The 20,034-nt window shown below is 44.2% G+C and overlaps 1 protein-coding gene across 1 annotated transcript in view; it reads right to left on the bottom strand.

Annotated features, from left to right (window-relative positions):
• LAMC1 (laminin subunit gamma 1) overlaps positions 1-20,034 on the bottom strand; it is a 102,567-nt gene that overhangs the window by 14,247 nt on the left and 68,286 nt on the right. The window contains exons 2-15 of the mRNA XM_083157210.1: positions 18,306-18,610; positions 17,483-17,613; positions 15,659-15,825; positions 12,711-12,899; positions 10,288-10,405; positions 10,086-10,184; positions 8,289-8,425; positions 7,194-7,316; positions 5,367-5,556; positions 3,427-3,539; positions 2,468-2,689; positions 2,092-2,280; positions 1,132-1,377; positions 416-569 (exon numbers count right to left, since the gene is read on the bottom strand). Of these exons, the coding sequence (XP_083013336.1) occupies positions 416-569; positions 1,132-1,377; positions 2,092-2,280; positions 2,468-2,689; positions 3,427-3,539; positions 5,367-5,556; positions 7,194-7,316; positions 8,289-8,425; positions 10,086-10,184; positions 10,288-10,405; positions 12,711-12,899; positions 15,659-15,825; positions 17,483-17,613; positions 18,306-18,610 (2,383 nt within the window). The remainder of the gene's footprint in view (positions 1-415; positions 570-1,131; positions 1,378-2,091; positions 2,281-2,467; positions 2,690-3,426; positions 3,540-5,366; positions 5,557-7,193; positions 7,317-8,288; positions 8,426-10,085; positions 10,185-10,287; positions 10,406-12,710; positions 12,900-15,658; positions 15,826-17,482; positions 17,614-18,305; positions 18,611-20,034) is intronic.

Raw genomic sequence — 20,034 nt, 5'->3', positions numbered from 1 at the left:
TTATTTATCATTCAAAACATATAAACGCACATTACTTCCACAAGATAATATAGGTATAAATTGGTTTCAGACAAACGGCAATAATTGGTTTACAAACATTCTAACCCCCTCGTATTCCAGCTCTTATTTTTCTGCTAATAGGACAAAAAAGGCTCAATATCTAAAAACCATCCATCTAAACATCAGAAATTCTAGAGGGATTGTTCTACAATTCCATAACTGCCCTTTTACACCTTACTAATATCACAGATTATCAACAATACAAAAGCGTAATAACTGCGGCCTTGATTGGAGGAATAAGCTAGGTAGTGGGGGACACAATTTAATAACAAAAAAAGGTCAAAAACAATGAAAGAGGAAAACATTTCCGCACTTGAAAAACAGGGCATCAATAGAAGAAATGAGTTGTCCGAACCTCTCACAGCCAAGTCCACTTTGCAGGTTGTAGAATCCTGGCTCACAGGCTGAGCAGTCTCTCTCAGTAACATGTGGAAGACACTCGCACTGGCCCGTCACCTGGTTACAGCTGCTCTGACTATTGACTGTGCCATAGGAGTTACAGCTGCATGCTGGAAAGAGACAGTAAATGGTCACTTCTGTGTGTACACCAATTTGCAAGTACCTCTGTTTTTAAACATTATAACCACTTTTACATAAAGGGACTGCAAAAAAATTAATCCCAAGTGATTGGCTGCTGAGTGTAATAACCCTTTCACACTGACAATTTTATCCTGGGTTTTTGCACATGAACGCACATCAACCCGGGATTTAGCTCAGTGTTAAAGGCTCTTGAAAGAATATCCCGTGATGAGCATTCCGGGATTTCGGAATCGACCCGGGATGCGATCAGTGTGAATGGCCCCGTACCCGGGATTGGGTGCTGATTGGAGCTTTCTTGGAGTCCATTTCTAATGACATGCATATGTATTTGCAGGGAATTCCCAGGATCAGTGTGAATGGGGCGGTCCTAGGTCGATCCCTGGTCTTAGCACAGTGTGAAAGGGTACATTCCCGGGAAGCGTCCGGTAAACACATTCCCGGGTATGACCCGGCTCTGTAAGTGTGAAAGGGGTATAACTGGCTTCACACTGGCCATGTAGTCTAGCCCAAACGTATGATAGAATGGCACACCTTTGCATTTGAGGTCCGGAGTTGCTCCCAGAGGAGTTCCAAAGAAGCCATCTCTGCAACGGTCACAGTAGAACCCAGCGGTGTTGTAGATACATTTCAGACACTCTCCCGTCAAGCGATCGCAGTTACCCACGGCGTTTGGATCAATATTGCTGTTGCATTCGCACGCGCGGCAGGGACGAGGTGCTCCATTCTGACCGAGGGGGTCACCAAAATACCCATCATCACAAAGTTCACACCTTTTTCCTATGTAGAAACAAAATGACGGCATTAAAACAATAAAAATGAGACGGCTAGTAAACAATCCCCGCCCCTACACTCGGTGTATTTGATACCGTAAAATTCAAAGGCGAATGACCAGAAATAAAACAGAACTCCTGACTGATGCGAGGTCCAAATTATAGTTTAACCTCATCGAAGGAACAGCAGCTCCCAGAACATATACAGTATACCAGAGTACGTTACACTATGAAATTATACGTTACGCTATTTATTTCATTATTTATATCTCTGCATACAGCAGCAACAAATGGGGACAATCCGATTCTGTGCGAGTCACCAGGACAGCGATTGGGATTAGCATAAAAGTGTTCCCTGCCCCATAGGATTCCGAACGCTTTTGTGCAAAGTAGTCAATTCAGGTGCCATTGTTGGCGTCCTGAAGGGTGCAAATTTGGGTGCCATTGCCAGTGTTATAATGCTGCAGTAATGACACATTGCACTCGAACAGGATTGACCCCAGCGATTCTGATAGACACTTGGTTAATGTTCCACCTCTATGTAGCTTGACAGTGACTGAACTACAGTGAGTCGCTAATGGTATTTTACTTTAAGGGGTAATAATTGTTTAACACAATTTCTGTTTTATTCCAAGTGAATGGCTATTAAATTGCAAGTGAAGAAATGAAAGCCCGGAATTTAGCTAGACCCACAAATGGGCTCACTGGATATAGTCCTCACCTGTAGTCCCCAGTGGGCAGTTGGTACACACCACCTCCTTAGTGCGAGGTACAACCGCACAGCTGGATCCACCAGGGCACGGACATGGTTGGCAATCTGAGCTGGTACCGGCACTGCTGTCTCCGTAGAAGCCTTCGCTGCACCGCTCACAATGATGACCTGCGGTGTCATGCTGGCAGTCGCACACACCTGAAAAAGAAAAACCAGATGTGAGTAACAGTGTTCTATTTACAATCGTTCAGACCAATGCGTCACTCATAATCCTGATACGATACTTCATAATGGCATTCGCACAAACCGCTCTAATATGTAGAACACTGCAACAAGCTCCCCAAACCCCACTTCTTTCAAACCGAGCAGCCGTTCTAGCACTCACCTGACTCGGAGTCACACGTGTCACTGTGTCCATTGCAAGTGCAAAGCACGCAGGAGCTGTAAGGTCCAAGGTTGGGGTTCTCTCTCCGGTAACCAGAAGCGCAGCGCTCACAGAACTGACCGATATACCCTACAGGGCAGCTGCAAACCTCCACCCACGGTGCAGGATCACCAGCACCAGGCTGTGCGGTCACTAACCGAACTTCCTCCAGAAATCCTGCGCCTGCATAGAAAAACATGGTTAGGTAGAGATCAAACTAAAAAGGTTGATGCATCTAATGCACAATAAAGTGTCTCAGCCATGAAAAAATTGTTCAAATTAAGACGCGCACTCTGGAGTGCCCAGCTGTTCTAGATGAACTACTCCCAGCATGCTTGGCAAGGCTGATAAAGGCTCACATAAGCTGGAGACCAAGAGGTTGCCTACCCCTTTTTTAGTGTATTTGAAATTCAGTTTGCACGGCTGTCCGTTCTACTAGAGGATGTATAATACGTGATAAGTAGATGAACGAAAATTGTAGGCCGGTTTATAAAGAGAAGCTTTGCCGTATACGCAGGAAGCTCCGCGAACAATACGTCTATGTAGACAGGAATAGTGTTTACTTAAAATCCATGAAACCTCAGCTTGTTCTGGTCTTGTAACTGGCAATTATCATTTATAAGCAGATAAGGACATGGTGCCTAATGCCAGGAAATTCAGAGCTACCACTGGTTTCTTTTATGCTATTTTTATTCAGGGACAACCCTTATATCAGACGGACGGCAATCAGTCCAGTAAATTGATTCCTGTGCAAAAAATTAAGAAATATAACTTCAAGAATACTCTATGGGGGTTATTCTGATTCACTCGGCAAGGCAATCACTCTCTAATAGACAAAACCATGTGCACTGCAGGTGGGGCTGATGTAACATGTGCAGAGAGTGTTAGATGTGGGTGTTTAAAAAAAAAAAAACACATACTTCTTTCACTGTATGTTCCCCGGATTTTGATGGTAGTAAGATTCTGGAGCATTTTCTGGAACTCAAACGGCGAGACGGATGGCCTCCACGGATAATCGGTAGCTTCATGGAGCCTGAACAGGGTATAGAAAAAGGTCATATACTTCTCCAAGACACAACATATGAGAATTCACCAGACCAACTCATTGTTCGGACGTATTTTCTGCATATACCATCTTTTGTTTATTATATATGGAATTCGTGGTTTTTAAATCTCACGGTCTATAAATAAAGCAGAGATTCCTGGTTCGTACGTTCTCACAGAAACACTGCACAGCCCTGTATCTCCCTATTAATATTACATCTTGGAACCCTCCATTCAGTAAACAAACAAAGCAGATTTCAAATGTGATTTGTGTTTAAAAACAACAATTATGTGCAGCGTCTTTTAAACAGAATCAGATGTTCACTCACAAACAAAACCATTAAACAGTGTAAGGTTATTCTCCATCTGAGAGAGACGTATCCAATTAGCCTTGGGGAGAATGCAGATTAATTGAATAGCTCTGGAGCTTTATCACAAGCCTAACTGGAAATGCCTCTAAGAATCCATCTATGAGACCATTTGCCAAGCACACGGCAAGTACTTTATTTACAGTCAAAACTAAGACCACCAACTCTCCATGATTATGCCATCAGCAGATGAACAGTTATACGGCAACTATGTATACCCCCCCTCCAACAAAATATTGAAATAAGTGTTGTACAATATCAACTGGTAATGAGACATTTAATTTCTTTGAGGAATACTAAAGGTCCATACACACTGGGCGACTATGCCCAGCGTGTATGGACAGCGTTGATATCGTTCATTGCTGCGGGGAAAGCCGCTCAGTGCATACACACTGAGCGGCTTTCCCCCTGCCCGGCGCCGACGGGGGACGGGCAGCAGATGAACGGCTTTCCCGGCGATGTTGCTGAGTGTGCAGCAGCGCTCACCGCTCATCGCCGGGCAATAACCCCTCTGGGCGGCTTTGAGCTGAAAGCCGCTCAAACCTGCTTTCAGCTCAAAGTCGCCCAGTGTGTATGGGCCTTAAGAGTAGGCCACTTATTGTAATTTAGTTTAATTAACACCTGCTAACCCATGATGAAGTGCTGAGCAGGGCAGCGGCAGGCAACATAACCTTAAAGGGCCCTTTGTCCCTCTAGAAGATCCTAGAACGCCTCCACCGTGAAGAATGACATCACACTGTGAGAACAGAGCAGCAGCACAAAGCAGTCACACAGCTCCATGAGAGGTTATATTATGGGTGACTAGCCAAGCTGGTGGGAAGACATCAAACCCCAATTTGCTGTGCACCGGCATTAAGCCACTGACACCGCTACCGTTAAGACGAGTATCAGAAGTTCAGGAGGACTGTATAATATGAGCCTCCTAAAATATGTACAAGCTGAAATGTTCACTAAGTAAACCATTTCCAGGTGCCCCATATCAAGGAGAAGGGAGGGCAGTGGGAACATGTGCATATTGTAACGGTATTTATAGAAATCAAAGGTCAGGGGATTAGTGATGGATTCTGGGAGTAGACATAAATTACTGTGATGTATGAAGTGGTAACCCTTTCCTTCCCTCAGATCCGCGGTCTCCACGTCCGTACAGGTGCCTCTGCTGCAAATTCCTTACATTATTTTATGGCACTGCAAGAGGCACCAGAAGGTAAAAGCCCCATCCATCCTAGGGGCTGGCAGAGAACATAACCTGTGTGTCTCTCAGCTTCTCATCCCTCCGTCTGCTGGAGACCACATGTTCATTGCTCAACCTGACCGCTCCAGACCTCTAGAAAGGAATGTGTTAATCCACTCTTTGCTAGTAAACATTGTCACTGAAAGCTAAACACCAGCATGCCCTATATATCAGAACATTTAAGTGCTGCCATTCTCTCCACATCCATCATATTTACCTGAAAACATACTGCAGGGAGTTCTCGCTGGGGTAGGAGTTCCCTTGAGCGATTAGCGGAACGGAAACTCTAAGGCCGGCACCTTCCAGCACAAGGTCTTCTGCTGAAAGTCGTGTGTCCCGCCGCTCCACGCGGAAAGTAAACGTCAAGTTCTGTCCATAACTTAGACCCTGTTTACCAAGGAATTTTGCTGCAGGAGGAGAAAAGAAGAGGTTTAGAGTCCAAAGTTCCAAGTCTTTTCTGTGTGTTAAAGATTCTGTAAAACCCTAAAAATAATGTCCAGCCCCACAATTATTTTTCAAGTACTAATGGACCTCTATTAGTTCTGTAGGCCCTCAATACCTCTCCCCAAACTAACTCTAATGGGTAATACTTAGAAATTCCATGATTCTGCCACATAGTGGCTTGATGTGTTTAAATTAGAACTTCTGACAACAGTATACTATGTTGGAGGAACAAGTCCATTACCAAACGCAGCAAAAGATATAGCCATTATAAAGGCTTTGCGGAATGGGAGGAGTCTCTACTGCTTTTGTGATACCAGGGCGAGGGGGGGGGGGGGGGTTTGCACGGTGAGGATGGCTTATTTTCGCAGAGGAAAAGCCATCCTCCCCATCCAACATTTTGCCAGAATCCTTGCAGTCAGTGGACGGCGAGTATCCCTCTTCCCTCCTGTTGTCAAAGCCCTTTTCTCTTCACATTTCACTCACAGCTCTCCTATACTCAAACACTCAGTGACCTTCTTCATCTGCATACTTATCTCCATCATTGGCCTCAAGCCACTAGTTGTATGTTGATTGAGTCCTCACTACTTGTATTTAATCTGTAATGTGTATTGAAATGTGGTGCTCTTTATTTGTACTGTATTTTTGTTATTTATTCAATATTATGCCAAGCTTTGTCTCCCTGTATTGTTCCTTTGTACAGCGCTGCAAAACACTTGTGGCGTCTTATAAATAAAATTATAATAATAATACTATCCCCTTAAACAGCGAAGTTCGCTGCATTTTGGGGCAAGACCCGCCGTTTTGATGGCTACACTCGCCGAATGGAACCAGGAAGGTGGAATACTCTGACGGCGAGCTATCGGCGCTGCTCACCGTATAAGGTCACCATCAGGGGCACTGAATACCCCTCTAAGGTGGCAATGTGTAAAGTAGTAAAATGAGTCAGGTGGTGGGAAGATTGCCCATAGCAACCAATCAGCCTTATTGTAGCATTTACCAAATACGTTCTATAAAATGATAGGCAGAAGCTGGTGGACAACTTATCTGTACTTTCCACTAATTGATACATCTACCCATTGGGATTTATTATTACTAGGGCCTAACAAAATCCACGGGGCACTTGAAGTAGCAGGTTGCACTGTTAATGGCCTCAGCCCACAAAATTGTGTAGCCGTCTCCATATGTAGCGGTCACCTTTTAATTGCTTCATAGGGCACTGTATTATGTGCTATGCCATTACCGGCCACTAGATGGCTCAGTGCATAACAGATGATGTGGAGCAATGACATTGACAGAGTAACCTTCTAAAAACCGCAGTTCTAAAATAAACCACTTCCCGATATAAAAACAGCTTTTCCTTCACTTAATATAATAATGTGTATGCCAGATGCAAATAACATTCTAGAAGATGATCGTGATAACAGCGCATTTATTAATTTCCTGCAGAGTATACGCTGTTCTTCCACCCACTCCACTGGCAATGTTCTAACGTCGTCAAAGTTACTGGGGTGTGCTAATCTGCATTACAAAGCTACGCCATTATAATTGGGAACATACAAAAATGTTCTCCTCGGAAAGTTAAAGCTAAACCACCCCTTACCTGGTGCAATGAAATATATGGGGAAGTAACTTTCGGAGGCGACAGACAAGGAGCTGGTCTCCGAAATCCAGGTTAGGGGGTACTCTGCGCCATCCCTCTGCTGTGCCAACCAGCCATCCGTTCCTAAAAGAGATAGCACACACAATTATACCAGTACATACTACAGCGTGTCCCCCAGGAGAGAGCTCCGAGAGTCCCCAACACTGATGTATTTGGTAATGTATCTTACATACAATGCTCATATCTGTAGACAATTTGGCCACACATACTGTATTCAGGACAAAGATGTGGTGAGCAGTGATCATAGATCTGATTTTCACATGGTGTTGTGGCTGTTGGCAGCATGGACGGTGTAATGGTTAGCATTACTGCCTCACAGCACTGAGGTCATGGGTTTGATTCCCACCATGGCCCTAACTGTGCGGAGTGTATATATTCTCCCCGTGCTTGCGTGGGTTTACTTCAAGTAATCTGGTTTTCTTCCCACAATCCAAAAAAATACTGGTAGGTTAATTGGCTCCTAAAAAAAATTACCCACTAGAATGTGTGAGTGTACATGTGGTAGGGAATATAGATTGTAAGCTCCACTGGGGCAGGGACTGATGTGAATGTTCAAATATTCTCTGGAAAGCGTTGCCAAATCTACAACAACCAAATCTATTCAAATTAGTTTACCAGCACTTTCCGCTTCCTGAATTGGACAGGAAATCAGCTTGGGCTGTAAATGGTCAGAAGTTTGTTCTCAGGTAAAGAACATTCAATTTTTTACATCCAAAAGAATACAATTTATCATTTCCTGAACAAGCTCATTAAGCAAGGACAGCCACCAGCTTCAATACCGCATGAGAGATGTCTTGTGATCACACCTTATGAAAAAAAAAAAAAAATAAGGTCTGGTGCACTCTGCAAGCTAACAGGGCAGGTCAAGAAAAGTAAGTGTGTGCGCGTGTGTGTGTCCAACTTCTAGGGCAAGAAGCACATAGGATGTGACACTTATTACTGTGAAACAGAAGCCAGGCGTATCACAGGAGGTTTAGAACTGGGTTCTGCTTATTTTAGAACGTGACAGAATTTGCACGTGTATAGTATAATTACCCGTCTCAAATGAGGAGACTATGCTGGAGACCACGAAACCTTCTGCGCTGCTGCAGACTGAAGAGTGACCGTAACAGAAACAGGGGGTGCAGCCGCGGGGATTTGCTGCGTCCATGTGAAAAAATCCAGGTTTACACCTAAAATGTAATAAATAAAAATTCAGAATGTTTCACATGTATTGAAGAGGAGGGCATAGAACAGAACAAGATTGTGCAATTACTCTTAAGGAGCCCATACACGGTCCGCTGTGTATGGCTCCGTTTTGTACTATGCGATGCGCGCTCCTGCGCATCACATAATACGGTACAAAAAGTATGTGCTGCACATACTTTTTGTACTAGCTATACATCGGATCGGATCGCAGTGCATGCACAAAGCATGCACAAGTGATGCGATCCGATGTGTGCTGTTTAAGCACACAACGGATCCGATTAACGGACCGTGTATGGGGGGCTTTAGGTCTTCTAATTTTCCAACAGATTTAGTATCAACAGGAATCTTGTGGTCTTAAGTGAAGTAGAAGGCTTATGGTTTTACAGCTTTGACAAACCTTATTCACTTCCCGGTGAGGGACTTATTGAAAAGAAGCCCTACTTGTTTAGGAGTCACAAGGCAGGTGAAAGATTCCGTTTGTAAGCAAGATTGTGTCACTACACAGGGCATGTTTGTAAGTAAAGTAAGCAACTGGGCAAAACCATGCTGCACTGCAGGTGGGGCTGATGTGACATGTGAGATTTACATTGGGACAAGTTCTATTTTTTTTTTCCTGTGCAGGACGAATACTGGCTGCTTTTGCATGTAGCCCACAAATGTTAGGCAGCTTTCTCTTTACACTGCAATATAGATTTCAGTTTTGTAACACACCCCACCCAAATCTAACTCTACGCACGTGTTACGTCTGCTCCACCTAAAGTACAGCATGGTTTTGTCCAGTTTGCTTTACATGAACCAGGCCAATAGCAGTGTCAGTGCTTGCCTGTGTTTCGCAATGACGTAGGGAAAGCACTGCCATGAAAGGAAGACATGCAAATTGTAATTCCAGACTGAACAACTCCTGTTAAAATGATCCTTTAGCTGCTCTTTGACCACTACTAAATCTTGAATCCATCTACAGAAGAATTTTAGACTGTATATAAGAAAAGAACTACTACTACTGAGTGACTTTGCTGTGCTCTTCATCAGCCTTTGCAGAATACTACAATGTAATAATACAGGTGGGGGGGGGGGGGGGGGCGGCAGGATGATATAGACATTTGTGAACGCTACTATCAGCAGTTACTGGTAAGGCAATCCATATATAAGGTGTAATTTATCGCTTATGCAGACTGTACTTGTGACACAGGATAAACGATGGGGGCTATTCTATTAGCACCACTGAAATGTAGCTCCCGAGTTAAGCGCAGCTGACAGCATTGCTTTCGGCACTTGAGAGGTGCACTTTAAAATAACTAATGCCCAGGGCTCAGTTGCGGTAATTGCATCTTCCAGGTGCTGGGCATGATGCAATTACCGCATATGTCTAGGAACTAGTTCATGCTGATTTCTGCACGCACACTCAGGAGAGTGTAAGAAGAATTCCGCTAGTTGCTCACTTACCGCGGAAGTAATTGAATAGCTCAGAGCTCTTATCCTGGGCGCTACATTAAAAGAGTTCTAACTGAATCGCCACTAATTACTGTCCTTGTTCAAGCAGTCTGGAATTGGACAAATGTATTCATTTCAAAAGTATGGGAATGACCCTGTACCATCGACATCACTCTCTCAATATAAAATGACTCGTCTATGCGGTACAGTTACCTTTCACAGTTGAAGCCCTCTACATTGTCTTTACAGCTGCAGCGTCCGGTCTCCACATTACATTCATCCGTGCTGCCGGCAGCATTACAAGCACAGGGCCTGATGAGAGAAGATATTGTTTACCCCACTGAATGAAATGCTAATGACTAGTGCTGCTATGTGTATGGAATACATCGGTCTCTTCCTCCCATTGGTTACTTACCTGCAGCCGGCCTCAGTGAGAGAATGGAAACCGGGCTGACATCGGTCACACTTTTCACCCATCACACCGGGCTTACAGCTGCAGCGTCCAAAGTTATCACACTGGGTGCTGAGTGAGCCTGCACAGAGCCAGGAATACAATGACACAATTATAGGTACAGGGGGGAGAGCTGTATAATGTGGGGGTTCCGTGGAAGGGTCATTATTGAAATATTGTACACTTCTGTGTAACTTCAACAGCGGGATTGGTTTACAGAGGAACAGGACTCTTAAATTATAATATATACATATATATATATCATCCCAATGCAAATCAATGTCTAATGCAGCGGTTCGCAAACTTTTTTGGAATCACGGCACCCTTGAGTATCAGAATATTTATCAGGGCACCCCTAGGCCAAAAGTTTGTAACCAAGAATGAAAAGAAATTAAATGAAAGTTGTGCTTCAATGTCATTCTTAGGTCCGGTTATGTGGTGAAGAAAAGGATTCACTTCTGTACCCGCATATTTTATCATTGAAAACCACAAAACACAGATGTTGCCTACTATATTGACCATAAACAATTTGAATTGGTTCTGGATCACCAACCTGAGGTGCCCCTGCAAGTGTTTCGAGGCACCCCAGGGAGCCACGGGCACACAGTTTGGGAACCACTGGTCTAATGCAGTGGTTCCCAACCCTGGTCCCCAAGTACCCCCAACAGTGCACATTTTCCAGGTCTCCACACAGAATCACAGGCAAAATAATTAGCTCCAATTGTGGATCTTTTAAAATGAGTGCACCTGCTGGTTGACCTGGAAAACGTGTATTGTGGGGGGTACTTGAGGACCAGGGTTGGGAACCACTGGTCTAATGGCATGATTCCATGGCTGACACATGCAGCATGTAATGATACAGAGAAGTCATGGAGCGGATCATATAATGTGTAGGGCAGAAATTAATTAGTTCACTCTAATTGTCGCTGGCTTGAGCTGTAGGAAGTAGTGTACTCCGCTCAATTCATTTTAGCCAACAATAAACCACTGTTTTCTATTGTAAAGCGCAACGAAATATGCTATTCTATATAATATATTCTATATTAACTGTTGATAATAAATAAAGCTGGTGATCACAAGATTCTGGAGATTTTCCACCAATTAAATACCCCTGTAAGAATCTGATGACAATTTCATCATTGTGTTATCCCAGTGTCCTCTAAGAATGATTATCTTGGCTAAGACGGCAGGCTGGTCTTGCATTCATACCAATAAAGAACAGATAGAGGGCAATGAAAAGATCTGTACAGATAAGTTTGCAGGGAATATAGTGGCCATAAACCGTAGGCACTAGTTGGGTGTAATTAGCCCTGTACCTGGAGAGCAGAAGGAAGCCTTCCACTACAAAGCAGTACATGAGCAGATAATCACAGTGTGCGGTCTCCTCTGCATAAGCAGACAGCAGGATGCGTAGTTACATTGCTGTGTAAGGCCTTACACCATGCGCTCAGCCAAAGTGTTTACAAAATTGTTTATTTGTTTCAAACCCAGCGGGAGAGAATTCTTGTTCCAGATCTGAAGATGAAACGTCATTCTGTCCTAATATAAAACAGGCCCATACAGAGCACTTCGGAGAACTGAACATCTTGTGAAATCTTCTAAATTCATTAAAAAAAACTGAGTAAATGAACAGATCTTCATGAGAAAGGAAAGCCATCTGCATGCGATATACTCTGCAGCACATCTACAGTATATACTGTAGGTCTCCCCACAAGGATATTAAATTAAATGTATAGATTTCAAGATAAAACCATATGCAGAAATTGAAACCCTGGGGGGCTTTTTTTTTTGGATAAAAGGATGAAGCCATTCGATTGGACTGCAAGTCTTAAAGGAGCACAAGGGTCAGCAATGGTAGGGGGCCCCTTTTTTCATAGGTTAATTATTAAGCATAGTGTCTCTATAGGATCAGTTCAAAAACTACAGCTAGTGTGGGATCCCTAATACAACATTGGGTATAAGGGAAACTGCTGACTACATGGACAGAATCTCCAGATTTTAAACATCATCGGTTCTCCTCCAAAGAAAGATAGAACAGCTGACCTTATAGACAATCACCTGACATAAGTGGGTGATGTTCACATAAAGGTTTCTTGAGCACCTTGGTTGGAAAGGAAAGGATCGCTAAGCCCGGTCTGAAAGAACATAGAAGGCATATCTTCTGATGAGACAGCGCTGAGGGGAACATTTATTTATTGTATTGTTGTAAGGGTTGGTACCCCTAAGTGTTCTTCAGCTGCAGTCTGGGGCGTAGGAGGTCACTGTAATTTTGCAATGATTACAGTATGACCTAAATGTGTATCTGTACTAACAAACGTAATGTTTGGTACTTCTTCAACAGCAACTACCACAGACGATGTATAAAGAGAATAGAAATTCCTACATACCGACAGGGCTACAGTTGCAGGCCAGACAAGACTCGTCGTTGTTCTGACGATAGTAGTTCTCGCGGCAACGTTCGCAGTTCGGCCCATCCGTGTCATCTCTACAGCCAATACAATGCCCGCCGTGGCCAGAAGAACGGTACAGCTCAGGATCGAAGTAGCATTCTTGGGAGCGGCCATTACAATTACAGGCTGTAAAGAGAAGGCAAATATCTATAAACAGCGAGAAGATGCAAGCATACGACTGAGCGGAAATTATTTTTAAACAGTTTCTGTACACTACTGCCCATTGGTGGGTTTCAATTCAAACTGGAGATGATCCATAATAGGCTTTCTCCTTAAAAACTCTGTGTGTTGATATGTCTTAAGGTGTGTACACACGGCAGATGCTGCCGCAAGATGCGAGTCCCGACGCGATCAGATCACATCGGGACTCGCATCTCACGGCATGCTAGAGGGGCACAATTTACACTATACAGGGCAGATCTGCACTACATAGTGTTGCCTGCCCTCTCTATCTGGCTGCTGATTTGCGCTCACACGGGAGCGCGCATCGGGCTCGCAAGCCCTAAAAAAGCATGTGATTTGGCTTCCGATGTTGCCTATATCGGGAACATCGGAAGCCAAATCTAACCGTGTGTACACACTATGACTCATGTAGAATTGTGGCTCAAAAAAACCCCATCAATCATAGAAACAAGTAGCTGTACTGTATTGGAGAAGCATGGGGGCCAAGTGGCCAGCATTGCGATCTCACAGAATTGTTGGTTGATTCTAAGCAGGGCTATATCTCTATAGGGTTGTTTGTTCTCTGTGCGTGTGTGTGTGTGTGTGTGTGTGCGCGCGCGCGCGCATCTGTGTATTTCCTCTGGTAACTTCAAGGTTTCCTCCAACAATCCGAAAGCATACTGGTAGATCAATTTGCTCCGCCAGTTTACCCTGGGGTGTGTGTGTTATAGGGATTATAGACTGCAAGCTCCTCAGGACAGCGACGGATGTGAATGCTTAAATACTTTCTGGTTAATGCTATGTAATGTATGTGCACTATATAAACAACCCAATACAAATATAAAATAAATAGTGCCAATTCCATTATGAAGTGTGCATAACGTATCCAAAAGCCTCAGACTGCATGTCTCCAAGTGGAATTCAGGGAAGCACGGCTTTTACAGACACAGAGCACATACACACCACTCGCTAATGAGAGCATTGCTGGACACCTGGACACTAACACACACACACAGCAGTAATACTATTTATTTATTTTTTTAAATGGAAAAAAAAAACGGTACTTGTTTCCTAGCACGGCGCCCGTCGGGTCCCATCGCATACCATTTTTTGAGGTATGCGATGGGACCCGATCTGACCCGATATTCGGGTTTTAAGACCTTCATATACAATTTTAAAATTGCATCGCATGCAATTACAATGGCATGCGATGCAATTACACCCGATTTCCCATTGATTACAAAGTTAAATGCACCCACACACACGATTTTTAATTGTACACCCACCCTGATGGGTAATTATTATTATTATTATGTCAAATTATTAGATAGTGTAGCGAGCCACCGAGCCCGAAGCGTGGCAAGCCCCGCGAGGGGATGCGGAATACATGTGAAGTAATCCGCGTCCGCTCGCCGACGTGGCTAGTGGGGGTATGAAAAGTTCGGAGGACGCGTACCGCCATTCCTCGCACCGCCATTCCTCGCGGGCTCGCTCGCCACGCTTCGGGTTGGCGTTGATAGTGGCGTGGCTATAACAATGAGGTGGGCATTTCACATACTAATTACCCATCAGGGTGGGTGTACAATTAAAAATCGGGTCTGGGGGGGCATTTCACATAGGAATCAGCCATCAGGGTGGCTGTACAATTAAAAACCGGGTGTAATCGCATCGCATGCGATCTGGTCGCATGCGATGCGACCCGATCTCATAGACCCGATGCCATACAATTAAAATTGGTGTCGCCATGCTTGGAAACAAGTACCACAAAAACAACCAAAACAAAAACACATTTATTGGTGTGTACTATATTAGAACACATTGCTACATTTTTTGGGGGGGCACATGAGAGTTGTAAACTCAGATGTTCTTCCTGCTTGAACTTCTGCACCTTAAAGCCAGTGTAGAGGGCCAAAACAAAGAAACTAAAGACAAAAAGACTTGTGTGTATTGTTGGCCACTCAAATAAAACACAATTACTAACATCACCACTATATGTTCATAAACACGAGTGATGAAATTAGACTTCCCAGAGGCTACATGTAACCAGTCATTTCAAATTGAAACCAATCTGCCCGGGAGTTACGCTGGTCACAGACGTCACCCACAGGGGACTGGCACAAAGTCTGCCCAAATGTAATAGTAAAAAAGTAAATGCATTTAGAATAATGTAATATTAAGCTTTCCTGCCTGACCGCTGAAAGGCTAAATCTGAGACCAAACTGGGCACAGAGAACTGGATAAAATGGACACATTTTATGCCGTGTTCACACTGCGAGTGTGAACAACACGGCTTTTACCCGGCATTTTAATGCCAGGGACTGTGGCGCCAGACCTCGTTCTCACTGCTAAGGCAAATTCCCAGGTGAAGCAGTTCTACCAGGTAATTTGCCCTTTAACACGGGACTTTTGGCAGTGTGAACGGGTCAACCCGTGTCTGCATACCCAGATCTCAAAGACGGGTAAAAAGAAGGGTTGGAGACCCGGGAATATTGACACTGGTTGACCCGTTCACACTGGGGAAAAAAAAAGCTGTGTTAAAAGGCAAATTACCGGGTCAACATGCTAGACCCGGGAATTTGCCTTGCAGTGAGAACGGGGTATTAAAGGGAGTAAGCATGAAATTGTCCCAAAAATGTAATGAGTAACACAACCAATGAATACTCTGCTATATTTAAAGCCCATCTGGAGTAATAAAGATATCAATAAAGAAAGAGGCTACTCACGTAAACACTCGTTGGCACTTTCGGATGTTGCCCTCCTCCAGGGCCGATCGTTAAAGAAGGGTAAGCATTTTTCACAGTCAACACCAAACGTGTTATGCTTGCAGTTACACACTAGCCTGCTAAACTCATTGTGCACGCATTCGCTGGCATGGCCATTACACTTGCACCTGAAAAAAAGAGAGCAGTAGCATGGGTGATGCACATAAAGGTTACACATAGGAGTCCAAGCCTACAACCTACGAATATTGGCTCATTTAGCAATATCATGCAGGAAACGCCACTCGCCATTTAGCCTCTAGAGCAGTGGTTCCCAAACTTCCTTGAATAAAGACGCCCTATCAGCATTGTTTTCACTGCCCCATAGGATAAATGTTCTTTATTGATATATGTGGAAAAAAATATTACATTAAGTAACTTACGCCTACCTGTCATCCTAAAGGCCCTTACACACTGGGCAATTTTGAGCTGAAAGCCTTGGTGTTTTGAGTGGCTTTAAGCTCAAAAGCTGCCCAGTGTTTGGCTTTGTGGACGGCTTTGCATAGCGATGCGCTATGCAAAGCCATCTGCCCCCCCCGCTGACAGCGCCGGGAAGGGGGAAAGCCGCTCAGTGTGTATGCACTGAGCGGCTTCCCCCCCCCCCGCCCCAGCGATGATCACTGTCCATACATGCTGGGCATAATCGCCCAGTGTGTATGGACCTGTAGGGTCAGTTACTGTATGTGGTGGTGCACAGTTGTGCTTCTGATCATACACATTTTGTGATATCACTGACCATAATTTGATTTGGTTTTGGACCACCAACCCAAGACACCCCTCAAAGAGCCCCGAGGGCACCCCAGGTTGCCTAGGCACACAGTTTGGGAAACAGATCTAGAGTGACCGTGCAATATGATGTGATCACAGATAAATTAATGAACAACTCAATAATAAGTGTTAATGAGTTGGGCAAGTGTGAATGAGCGCTATATGAGTAAGAGAAATTAAATATGAAAATAATAAAATGGAGAAGAGATAATGATGATACACAAAGTATAAGCGGGGAAAAACAAAATAAAAAAAAAAGGAAATTTGCAGTTGTAATGAAATACAAATAGCAACATGTAAAGGTTTAGTTAGGTCAGGCCATCGTATCTCTGCCAGCTCGGAATTCAATTGTTTTTACCGTGGCTATACTAGGTTTTTGCCGCCTAACAGATAAATTCAATAATTGCATTTCTCATCGCACCCATTCCTTTAGTTGGGTTCTGACGTTTTTCGCAGGTAGACCCTGTATAATTGGGCGCTATAAAATAAAGGGCACCCAAAAAAGTTACAATAAGCAGCCATTAATTATACTGAAATCCCCAAAGTCTAAGCTGTAGGTAACCAATTCGGATAAAAAAAAGTTTGCTCACCCGCTGTACAGTACCATGGTCAAGCCTGCGGTCACACATTAAGGGAATCGATCCTATTAACCCCGAAGGGGTGCCATATTCACACTGAAAACTGCACCCGAATGAACCCTAACTCGCACCCTTCAAAGGGACGAATTCACTGAAATTTGCTTGCACCCCTATGGAGGTGCGAGCACTTTTCAGCGAATTTGGCCCGCCGTAAAGTGCGCCCGGTGTCGTGATGATTCGCACTCAGCGAATCATCCGCACACATCGGGGATAATAGGATCGACCCCTAAAAATGCTCATTAGTTCAAACAAGTCTGCTAAAAACATACATGGTATTCTTCCTTTTTGGCAGTGCATTTCATGATTGTATTCTATGTAAAACTTCTCTTTAGAAAATTGGCAAGAGATGCAAAGTTGCCTCAATTTACAGCCACACACTCACCTGCCTCCTACAGCAAAGTCAGAGATGGCATAGTAATAGGACTTCAGCACTTTGGGGTCACTGAACACCTCATCACCAAATGTATTCAGCCTGTTCAGAGTTACACGGATATCTGTGGCGGTCACCCAGTCCTGCAAATCAAAAAGAACATTAAGTAGATAGGACAAGCTGGTCAGGTGCGCCTATATTACTGAGGCGGCACAACCGTTATGGATTATACTTTGCTGGATTACACACAACCTACGATGACACCATGATTCGCTTTTTTGATATAGGCAGACATCAATGTCTCATACACACATACATATACTCCCTTCAGTTTCTAGCCATAAGTACTTCCCCTTTAGTTTCCTATTGTGAATGTACTTAAAGGACATTGGACGTTTGTGTTGCCGACAACCCTGTTTGGTAGACAATACAGGATGCTTGTTAGTCTGTATTTTATTAAGGTTCCTTTTTAAACACTGTCACAAGAGAGGGACGAGACAGATTTAAGAAGTATGGAGGAAATATGGCCCTGTCACAGCAGAACTGGGAAGAGAAGTCACAGACATCAGCAGATGTGATCAGCCTTTTAGAAACTTAAAAAAAAAATGAAACTACTTGAGTGGTTCCCGACAATGGTGAAAGGTTAAATAAACGCAAAACTGCCGTCTCTTAAAGACCAGCGGCGTTACACATTGCGGCATAGACATGAGCATGGATGCAGCCGCTACTCTATTAGCCAGAGTCCGGTGATGTCACCCCTTTGCTTTTCCACTACATTTTTATTAATAAACAATCGTAAAATACATACAACAACATAAAAACCCATCCTGCGTACCTGTAGGACCGGACTGTTGTCAAAGTTGTACGCGCTCGGCCTTCCCTCCAGCGTAGAGAAAGCGACGTTCCCACCCGTTAGTGGTGAAATGTCGCTGAATTCATCAGTGCATAGAGCCTGTTGCTCATCTTCCCCCGTGCGGATGAAGCCCTTGTTGATTTTTTGGTAAGTGTTCTCGCAGGAGCCACTGTAATACTGGTACGGCACCCAAGGGCCATCCTCCCGCGTCCGCTTGTATAGGGTAAAGCTCTCAGGCCGGCTTGTGTGGAACTTCAAACGCACATAGGTGATATCAAATGATTTCCCTAAATATAAATAATGGAGATCATTAGTAACTTGACACTAGTAAAAGCAAAGGCATTTTTACTTTAGGAAATGTTCTTTATTAAAAGGTATTCTTCCCCACACCTGCATAGTAGGTGTGCTTTCTTGGGTACTCTAGAGTACTGGAATAGGAGTCTGAAGTTTTGGGGCCACCTCAAGTAAGAGAATAACATACTGTACCAAGCAGAGAAAGGGTTCCATCATGCTGCCACCACATCACACTGCAAATTTATTTGGGATTACATGATTAAGTCAGAGGACAGATGGTTACCACTTTAGAACCTCCCTTAAGGCCCATACACACTGGGAGATTTTGACCTCAAAACAGCAAGGTTAAGCGGCTTTCAGCTGAAAGTCTCCCAGTGTGTACGTGCTGGCGATGATCGGTGATGATCGCTGAGAAAGCCGCTCAACTGCGTGTATTACCAGCAGATGAGCGGCTTTGAGGATGGCTTTGCATAGAGGTGTACTATGCAAAGCCATCTGCCCCCCGCTGACAGCACCGGCAGGGGGAAAGCCGTGTACGCCGTGAAGTGTGACAGGACAGTCTGATGCTTATAAAAAAATCCCCAGAACTCTGATGACTAGGACCTCTTCTGAGGGGTCTACACAGAAGGGGGACAACATCCCTCCTCCAGGGGAAGGAACCATTACGCAAGTGCAGGCAGGAGACTTCCCACAGAGAAACTGTCCTAATGGAATTCCAGTCATTACCATTGGAATACATTTAATAAACTGTTATGTGACAAACAGCCTCTGAAAAACATGTAATGTGGGGAATAAGGACCTGCCCTGAATGGGGGGGATATATGGTGTCCGCACCAGACAGTAATGCTTCCCTGGTCATTAACACAGAAGTTATGACAATGAGTAAGGAAGGAAAATATGCATATGAGAGACACATGTAACAGAAGAGAAGGGAAACAACTGAGAGATGAGAGATGCAGACAGGGTGTCCGTTACAAAAACAGGCACCCCCACGCAATTATTTCACAGAACATCTGGAATAAGTGTCCAGCACGAAGGTTCCCAGGATGATGTGCACAGCTGCAAACCAGCTGTCTCGTTGTTGGCTTATAGAACATACACAGGCAGGAGAGCTCTCGCCAGCGCCCCCTGCCATGTTCACTCGCTCTTCTGATGCAGGATGCATCTTCCAGTGCAATACAAGGCAATCATGCTGACTGTGGCAAATATTTATTTACAGTTTCTTACATAGCGCAGCATATTCCGTTGCGCTTTACAGTAATCCCCCAGCTCCATTGCTGCCTCACTGGTACAGTGTGTGTACTGCTTTCCCACACACTACAGGCAGCCATTGTGTTTCTGGGAATGTAGCCTATCAATTCCCTAAAAAAAAATTTTTCTCAGCCCTCACAAATGGATGGCAGAGACTTCTGATGAG

This window comes from Crinia signifera, chromosome 8 (assembly GCF_055691185.1).
Source record: "Crinia signifera chromosome 8, ASM5569118v1, whole genome shotgun sequence".
In the NCBI taxonomy this organism is placed as follows: Eukaryota; Metazoa; Chordata; class Amphibia; order Anura; family Myobatrachidae; genus Crinia; species Crinia signifera.
This window is presented reverse-complemented; position numbering and strand designations above follow the sequence as displayed.